Source organism: Fukomys damarensis, unplaced genomic scaffold (assembly GCF_012274545.1).
Source record: "Fukomys damarensis isolate Sample0158 unplaced genomic scaffold, DMR_v1.0_HiC HiC_scaffold_29, whole genome shotgun sequence".
Taxonomy (NCBI): domain Eukaryota; kingdom Metazoa; phylum Chordata; class Mammalia; order Rodentia; family Bathyergidae; genus Fukomys; species Fukomys damarensis.
The window spans coordinates 22,767,534-22,777,791 of record NW_022900941.1 but is presented as its reverse complement, the minus strand read 5'-3'; the positions used below and the strand labels follow the sequence as shown (position 1 = coordinate 22,777,791).

Genomic DNA, 10,258 nt, shown 5'->3' with positions numbered 1-10,258 from the left:
TGATGTTAATGAAATTCTAGAAGAAAAGCATATCAAGTATAGGTAGAAAAAGACAAGCTATAGATGTCAATATATTAATGAGTCGTCCATTTTAGCATGTACATGATATGTATCAAGAAGAAACTGGTAAATAAACCTGGAAAAGAAAGTCTATGCAATAACTAAGAGCTTTGTGAATATTTATAAAATACACAAACAGAAGGTGGAATGTGTTAGAGATGTCCCTGAGGTTCTTTGGTCATTGGGATTTTAGGCAGTATGAATTATCAGTGAACCCAGTGTGCACAGTTGTTTTTGTATTTCAGCCATTAAGATTATGTATTACATTCTATTCATTGATCAGCTTTTTCCATATGTTAGATGCAATAAACCATAGTCTTGTAGGAGTTCATACTGTCTTTTGTGATAGTGGATTTTGCAGTATGATTTCTCATGGAATAATTAGTTGCTTTATATCAAGCATTGGCAACATTTTTCTGTAAGTACCTCAATACAAAATACTTCAAGCCTTCATGGGACACCTGGTCACTGATGAAACTGTGCAACTGTGCTATTGTAGTATGAAAGTAGCCATAGATAATATGTAAATAATTCATATAAATATGTACAGATAAAACTTATTAAAAAATAAAAAATCAGTTAACCTATTTTTGTTTAGGGATCACCATCTACAATTCCCTTCCTTAGATTAAAATGTGAGTATTCTGAATCAAATTCCTTAATTGAATAATAAAATAGATAACTGTAAGTGCTTAATTAGAAACTTTTAAAAGATTTAACAATATTATTTTAAATTGAGAAAAGTTAAAAGTAGAAAATAAAAATTATTTATTGATTTTCCAAGTTGTGAAGCACAAAGTGTTGTGAATTATACATTATCAGATTTTCAATATACAGATACTTGACTACAAAGTCAATATGCTTTTTTATGTATATAGAGATGAATCTATTTTATTTAGAAGAAGTATTTCATCATAATTGTAGGACATTAGGAAAAGCCAGTATGATATGGGCTAAAATAATGACGTACATACAAAGTGATATCCTGATACCTCCACTGGAATTCCATGCAATTTCTTTTCATTTCCCTTAAAAGGAATGATTTCCTATATGAGTGTTTTTGAGGTAAACTTCTCCTTATTTCTCCTCTCTTTTTTCCTTTTTCTATATTTTTTTCTTTCTCATTCTCTTCTTTTTATTTAGAGGTGGGAAATTATGAATTTTCTCTTTTCACCTATGATTCTAGGTGAACCTGATCTAGATATTTCATTGAGAACTTCCATACTTAAAATTTTCCTTTTTAATATTGCATTTCCTTAAGGACTCGTATGATAAGAAATGAAGCCAGTTAATTAGAAAGAGCAGAATATAAATTACTCACACTGTTTGATAGAAGGACTCGCACTAAGAAATCTCCAGGGTAGTAATTTCTGCTTCTTTTTAACATTTTTTTTTGTTCTTAATGTAGTTCTTAAGAGAATAGATGGTTTCTGGGGCTTTCATTTCCTTTTATGTAGTTATTCTTTTTAACAAATACAAATGCATGTATTCCTTTATCTTCTTGATGTGGGTTGCCAAATCTACCATGAATATTTGTCAAATTCAATTAATTTGTCATATTTATACAGTTATATTCCCTTGAATTTTAAGTCTTTGTGATTCAAAGCTTTACAGGAATAATATTAACTGTTGTAGAATAGGAAAAGTGTTTGTTCTTGATTGATGGCTGGGGCCATATAACAATAGACAGATTAACAAGGAAACCTACACATTTATTTCCTACAAGTTGTTTCTTTATTTTGTTTTTTTTTTTACAAGAAGACTTGATGAGGAAAAGACAACTCAAAAATCTTGTGTATTTTTGTAGTAGATTTGATGACAAGTGGACAGTTGTTTTTGAAATATCATAGGAGTTTACATATAATGAAAATAAACTAGGGAAAATTTAACAGGGACCATTTGTCCAGATTCTTTGTGGGCTTTCCTCATCAGAGATAAGGGTGCTCCTTTCCCCTTGGTGTTGAGAGGGCACCTCTCACATGAGAGTCTCATAATCTGCTCTAGGGAAAGGTCAGAAAATCATTTCTAGGCTTTTTGACTTGCCTCAGAAAAAAAAGACTGGAGAGAAGGTCAGAGCCCCTTGACGAATGCCATTTTTCAATATATCAAGGTCACATAGTTTGGCATAGCATGTCCTGAACTGTGTATTACTGGGAGCAATAGGTCTACCTGTTAGAAAGATTAGCTGACAGCTAAAATATTGCTGGCAGGTCAGAATGTATAACTCTTTCTTACCTTCAACTAACTCAGTAGCCTATTTCTTATTCTACTAGGTAGGTTCTATAATAAATAAGATCAATGATAGTAGTAATGATAAATTGAAATTAAAATATTATCCAAAAGGCAGAACAAAAACATGTAAAATGTAATGTTATCCTCTAAATTTAAATATATCATGTGTTATTTATATAAAGGAATATCTAAATATATGTATATGGAACAAACCTTAGCCATGCAATTAGTTGATACAGAAAAAATTAAAGAAGTGATGACTTAATAATGAAGGAATACATGTTTCTTCAATATGACTCTGATTTTAAAAAGAGCAAATGGCCAGGAGAAAGATTACATAGGTAACGACAGCTTCCCAGGGAAAATTGTAAGAGGGGTGTTATAAAGCAAGTAGAGGGTCTAGAACAGGTTGGGAATGGCATCCCACCCATTGGAACTTGCAGGGCTGGGTTATAGTCTACTGAAGTTCTTACGTACTAAAATTCAATAATTATTTCTGTTGGTTTCTCAGGCTGAATCCTTTAGACATCTGCTTCTACTGAAATAGACTGCATAGTAGTCATCCTAGAAGAAATTAAGGGAGTTTCTTTGTTGTTGTCTTTGAACAAAAAAATGTTTTTTAATAATGTAATGGCTGTGTATGATTGTTTATTATTGTCACATTAATCACCCTAATCATGTAAGAAATATCAAAAAATACTTAAATCATCAACAGGATAATCTCTGTCAGCCAAAGGGTTTCCTTAAATCATCTGTCCTTTGTCACTCTCCATATTTCATTGTGTAATTGCAGCTCCCAATCCTTGTGCAGCCAATGAAGGTAGAGGTCCTTGCTCTCACCTGTGTCTGGTTAATCATAACCTCAGTGCTGCCTGTGCCTGCCCCCACCTGATGAAGCTTTCCTCAGACAAGACGACCTGCTATGGTACATTTCTCATTGTTCTTATGAATTCTCTCTGATTTGCATTAATTAGATCTTACTCAAAGTGAAGGAAAAGCAACTCTTAACATCATCAAAATGTTTTAGGCATTGCTATTTCAAGCCACTCTTGGCAGTTCATCTACTTCTGGAGAGACTGACATATTGTTCAAACAAATGATATATTGCACTTTGCTATTTAGCACTGCAATCCTGTTTTCTTGCTACTGTCTAATTTGGTATGTTAGCAGAATTTATCTCTGCAAAACAGAGATTTGTAAGTGAAAGTGCCTTATCTGAAAATGGTGATGTAGGTGTCTGCGTAACAAAGAGGAATTTAACAGCTCTAATCTGCTCTTACTTTAACTTCATTTTATAGGGAGTTATCAAGGTGGAAGGGGAAAACTGTAAAATATATAACTTGGAAAGATATGTGAAAATAATCTCAACTAAACAAAATGATATTTAGGAATGAAAACCTAACTAATTTAATTAATTATTTTTGTGTATTTGTAAATGGTTTACTTAATTTAAAGGTAGAAATGAAATTTATTCACCACAAATTATCTTGAGACTTTAGAATATACATACATGATTCTAATTTTACAATAATAATCCATCTCAAAAAAAACCAGTAATCTAGAGAAACCAACGAAAGAGTCAAATGTTTGTAACTCCTATTTTTTTGACCTACTGATATATCATAAACCCAGTGCAAGAAAAATGCCTGTGAAGGTAAAAATGATTCAGTGCCTTCCAAAGTTAGTTATGACAAAGTTACAAAAATTTACAATAAACACTTCCTTTGAACCCTCGTTCTAATGGGGGAAAACATGAAAAAAAGCAATTCTAAATTCATGATTTATTCCCATAAATAGTATTAGAAAAATTCTATTAAGTCTCTTCAAAAAGAACTTAATGTGAGGCTATATTTTTAAAATTACAGTATATACAAAAAAGAATATGGTTTTTAATTTGTAATTTATGTATTTTAGCAAGTTTGTTTGAAATTCTAAGATCAAATCAACTACCAATAATCTCTTCGCATTTCTAGCTAACAGAAAATGATGACCTAATGTTGACCAACCTGTTTCACATTTGTTCCTATTTAAAGCCTTAACTTTATAGATTCGTTATTCTGTGTTACTTTTTATCAAATATGATTATTTTTAAAGTATTAAAATATTTGTAATCATTAAAGTTACATTTTAGAATTTCTAGACTGCTTCAAACTTAATGTAATATGGGAAAAACACCTAATTTCTATTCTTTTTCTAGAAATGAAAAAATTTCTTCTTTATGCAAGGCGTTCTGAAATCAGAGGAGTGGATATTGACAATCCGTATTTCAACTTTATCACGGCATTCACTGTCCCTGATATTGATGATGTCACTGTGATAGACTTCGATGCGTCTGAGGAGCGTTTATACTGGACAGATATTAAAACACAAACCATCAAACGGGCTTTTATTAATGGAACTGGGTTAGAAACTGTTATTTCAAGAGGTAAAATATTTCCTTGTTACAGCTTCTAAAAATGTTTATATTTAGCTTCAATAATGATAAATGTCTGTATTATTCACTCTGCTATTAATAGAAAGGTGGAACTGATTATTCTAAAAACTAAATAACATGCATTATTCTTAAAATTGTAGAGCACTATAATTAAATTACACATAGCAGACTGATAAACTGTGTTTACTTTCATGAGAACAACAATTTCATAAAAATCTTATAACTTACAAATATTTGAAAGGTCATTTTGAAAAAGATTTTTTTTGATGAGGCAGTTATATTTACTTAAATAGAAAGACTAGTTTCCTTCTCTGAAATAAGCTTATTGTGAATTCCCCTTTCTTCGATTTTGTACAGAACTAGACTACTTAAAGAAGACAGGGAACTTTCAAAACATCTTATTGACTCAGTAGGTGTAATAGAAAATAGAACAAAAAATAAAAACTACACATAAATGCATTGAGTGAACTTTAAATATTTAGCATTGAATTATTTCAATATTTGCCTAACTTCTGACACCTGTTGTGTCAGTTATAAGTTCATTAAATGAGTCTTCATTACCATCAGCACAAAACCAAATAAAACAGTTTCTCTTCAACAAGTTTATGCCCTCTAAACTTGTTAGAGATATTTGGAGAAGAATGAATGAGTGAGAAAAAAACAGCAATGAGGGAATGTGGACCAGCTATACAGATATCCAAGATGACAAATGTAAGGAACTTAACAACTGTGTGTGAGGGTGAAGAAATGTGTGCAGTTGAAAATGACGTCTCTAATTCTGGCTTACTTCACATTTTGAATAGTGTTGACATTCTCTCTCTTCTGGAGAGCCATAGCTCTTTAATAGTACAAGTTGAAATGCAATTACATTTTATGGGGAGTTGGTACATGTGCATATCGTATTTTATTTTTATTTCCCTGTCCCCTTCCCAGTGTCACCCCTCCCCTTCATCCCTTGGTCCTCTTCTTGTTTTCAAGAGATGTATCTCCTTTTTTTCCTACTATCTACCTTTTATTTTGCTTTTTAATTTGTTTAGACTTGGGTTTGTCTAATAAGAGAAACAGTATAATATTTAAGCATGTATTTTTAATTTATTTCACGTAATAGTATGGTTTCAAGGTTCCTCCGTTTCCTACAGATGACTCAAATTTATCATCCTTTGTGGTGTATAAATATCACGTTTTATTTGTTCATCTGGTGATGGATGTATAGGCTACTATCATGAGTTGCGCTGCTATAAACATAGGTATATATGGATAATTGTAATATGATGCATTTAACTCTTTCAGGAAGATACCCAGAAGGGGAAGACCTGGTTCAAATAGAATTTTTAGTTTTAGTTTTTTGAGCAATTTTTATAGTGATTTTACTAGTTAATATCCTCACCAGCAATGTGGAAGTGTTCCTTCAGACTCTCCAGGATTTATTAGTTGATTTTCTGATGGTAGCCATTCTTTTTGAGTTATTCATATATTCTAGCTCTTAGTCCTCTGCATAAGGTGTAGCTGGCAAAAAATACTTTTTTGTTTCATTCTATAGGCTGTCTCCTCACTCTCTTGGCTGTTTGCTTTGCTGTACAGAGCATATGAATTTGATATGATCCCACTGGTGATTCTTAATATTACTTGTGGATCTGTTCAGATTGTCCTTGTCTATGCCTTGAAGACCTTTACCTATTTTATCTTTCATGGGTTAAAATTTTCTATTTTAACACAAGTATTTGATCCACTTTGATTTTAGTTTAGTACATGGTGAGAGACATGGTCCTAGATTCAGTCTTTTGCATCTGTGCAGCCCATTTTCCCAACACCATTTATTAAAGAGGGCATCTTCCTTCTACCGTGTGTTTTTGTCTACTTTTCCAAAGATCAGTTGGGTGAGTGTGCCTGAGGGTTGTTTCTGCATTCCTATATACTGATCCATTGATCCATTTGCTTTTGCTATTCTGGGTCTTTTCTGGTTCCACATGAATTTTTGAATAGTTTCATCTAGTTCTGTGAAGAATGCTGTTGGTATTTTGATTTTGGATTGCATTAAATCTATATACCAGTTTTGGAAGTGTACCTATTTTGTCAATATTTGTTCTCACTATCCAGGAATAAGAGGCATCTTTCTATTTTCTAATATCATCTTTTATCTCTTTTGTCAAAGCACTATAATTTTTGTTGTAGAGAACTATCATTTCCTTAGGTTAATCCCAATATATTTAATTTTTTATGCTACTGTACTGTATAGCTCATCGATTAGTCAATGGCATATTGTTAATATATGTTTGCATAATTACTTCCCAGGGATTGAACTCGGGTCCTTGTGCTTGCAAGGCAGGCCACCGAACCACTGAGCTAAATCCCCAGCCCCATTTGCTAAATTTTTGTTCTGTGATCAGATTATATCCATGGCATGATTTGATTCTTTTATGTTTACTTAAGTATCCATTATGGGATAGTATGAGATCTGTTTTGAAGAGAGTTTTATGTGTTGTTGAGAGGAATGTGTAAACTCGGGTCCTTGTGCTTGCAAGGCAGGCCACCGAACCACTGAGCTAAATCCCCAGCCCCATTTGCTAAATTTTTGTTCTGTGATCAGATTATATCCATGGCATGATTTGATTCTTTTATGTTTACTTAAGTATCCATTATGGGATAGTATGAGATCTGTTTTGAAGAGAGTTTTATGTGTTGTTGAGAGGAATGTGTATTCTCTTGTTTTATGGAACACTCTGTAGATATCTATTAAGTCTTTTTCAAAGGTATGGTTCAATTCTGATACTTCTTGTTAATTTTTGTCTACTTAATCTGGCTATGTTATAAGAATATTAGGGTCTCTCACTATTATTGTGTTGATGGTTGGTAATGCTTCATGAAGTCTAATTCTTTGTTAAACTGGTCATTCAGGTTTTGTCTTCTTTAGTTTAGATCAGCTATATATACATACACATATATAGTCTTTATCAGGTAGCTTCTGTAAGCTAACTGATCACTGTATTTATTAAGTTTATTATCTATTTAGTTATAGCATCTTTGATCTCATCTAGTACTTTATTGATCTGCTCTTTTATCATTTCATATAATTCAACTTTTTAACTTGATTTCCTCTCATTGATGCCTCATGGATTGCTTTGTGGGAGTTGGGAGTTTTAGGATACAGTTTTTACATTGTTTTATGTTTCTGTCTCTCTTTTTTTTCTTTTCGTATTGCTTGTTGAGGCCTGAGGATCAATTACAGTGGAAGGACTTTGTTACTGGTATGAAGATTTAATTAGTTAGTGTTAGCTTTCCAGTGATGTTTTTCTAGCTATCAGTCTTTGCCTCTGTCCCAATATCCAACCAGTTCCATTGATTTGGGAAGATAACGGTGTAGATTAATTTTTCCAACACCCAATTCTCTTGTAATAGGTTATATATTATTGATGACATAAAGACAAACCAGATATTGGCATACAGTAAAAATAATTTTTAATAGGAACAATGATGCCAACTTGGCAATAGCGACAAAACCAGAAATAAGAACAAGTTGGATATCGATATACTATAACAACCAATAAAAGCTGCCACTTTACCACCCTTAACAACATTAAAAAGAGCTACAAGAATAATACAGATACAGAGATAAATCAAGCAGTAAATAACTGCTAAATGCAACAAGAATACCACCATTCAAAATAGAAAAAATTCGCAATAATAGTATAATCAACTAAATATCTAAAGATTATTATAGCTTAATAATAGCACAAAAGATAAATCAAGCAGTAAATAACTGCTAAATGCAACAAGAATACCACCATTCAAAATAGAAAAAAATTCACAATAATAGTATAATCAACTAAATATCTAAAGATTATTATAGCTTAATAATAGCACAAATGAAGGGAGTGAAAAGGAAAAGTTAAAGAAGTAAAGTTTAAAAAATAAAGATAAGATGACAGGGAGGAGAGAAAATGAGAAAAGCAATCCTTAAACTGTAAAATAATATATAATAGAATTAAATAAGGTAACAGAAAAGAACAAACAAGAAACTAAAACAAAACTGAAAAAAGACATGAAAATAAGGGAAAAATAAGAGGGAGAAGAAGAGGAAGAAGAAGTGGAAGAGGAGGAAGAAGACAAAGAAGAGGAAGAAAAAGAAAGAGTCTCTCATGAAAATTCCCTCCACACTTTTGACTGAGAGATTCCTTCCAGGGTTTGCCTATTGGAATCCAACAGATGTGGGGAAGGACAGTAAGTCACTAATAAATTCTATATTTATACACTTAGATTGTTGTGTGTAAATGATGAATCTTGCTTTGCCTTTCATGCTGAGCATAGCTGGTCAGTGATGCCCTCCCTATGGCTGTACTCCTAATGATAACAAATTCCATGTTTAGTGTCTTGAACTGCACAAGTGCAGCTCAAGACACTGAATTCTCCACCTAGTTTTTTGAGGTACCCTCCAACCTGACATAGTGACCTGTTTATTCATACACCCCAGGCTTTGGCAACTATCCAAGCCAAATTATATCCCTGTTCACACGGGTAGATGGAGAAAACAAGCAGACCACTGAGTTCTGAGCTAGAAATAGGCAGGAATTTGAAAGGGTGTCTGTGTGAGAAATCAAGTAGTCCACTGGATTCAATGCTAAGCTTTTAGACTCAACTCCTTCCGACACACACACACACACACACACACACACACACATTGCCTGGCTTCTTACTGCAGTGGTTGGGAGCTGTATGTCCTTCCCAGGCCGAGCTTAAACTTCCATGTCTAGCTCATTCTCTCTCTGTGACTATCTCTTGTATCCATCTCCCACCCACTCACTGTGGAAAGATGACCCCAGAAACCCTGAAATGGACTTATGTATTATTTTTCTATAACCTAATCTTAAGTAATTAACCCATTCCCAAAATGTCTCCTGATTAATCACTTTCAAATATGGCAGTGTTACCCTGGATTTATTCTTCAACTGTAGCCTGTCACGGTAAAGGAATTACTTTCAGAGTAAAACAGCGCACTCTTTCTGGAGTATATAATAATCATAAGCTTTTCTTGGGGCTATGACTGCTTGCCTGGTCTGCTGTTTCTCCCTTGAGTTTCTGACCCTCTTTGGGCTCACCTTCTATTAGCAGAGATAGGTCTCCCTCCCTGGCACGCAGGATTACCATTCCACACTGCTTTATTCTTTTCTCTGCATTGTGCTCAATTTCTGTCACTTCTCTGTAGTTTCTTGTTTTCCTTTCAGCTCCCTCCTAATTCCTAGAGATCTAAATATTTTTTTTCTTCACTTAGTTGATATTTTCTGGGTGCCTTAGTTTCAGTTCCTGCAGAATTTGTATTTGGAGCCATTCTTTACTCTGCCATTTTTAAATATCTGAAATGTCATTGTTACAAACTGGTATAACTATTAGCAGCAAAACTTGACATGACCTTTTGACATTTCAGCTTTTGAGCTCATTAAAGGGTCTCAAAATCCACTAGTAATTTGACTTTTATCCTTTCATGTTTTAGATTGCCTTTGAATAACACTGTGGACTCTACTTTTACTTCTTGCACTA

General features: G+C 33.1%; 1 protein-coding gene across 2 annotated transcripts in view; it reads left to right on the top strand.

The window, feature by feature from the left end:
- Window positions 1-10,258, top strand: part of Lrp1b (LDL receptor related protein 1B) — a 1,779,190-nt gene that overhangs the window by 1,195,457 nt on the left and 573,475 nt on the right. For both annotated transcript variants that reach the window (XM_033757153.1, XM_033757154.1), the window contains exons 28-29: window positions 3,086-3,217; window positions 4,490-4,717. In XM_033757153.1, coding sequence (XP_033613044.1) covers window positions 3,086-3,217; window positions 4,490-4,717 — 360 coding nt within the window. The remainder of the gene's footprint in view (window positions 1-3,085; window positions 3,218-4,489; window positions 4,718-10,258) is intronic.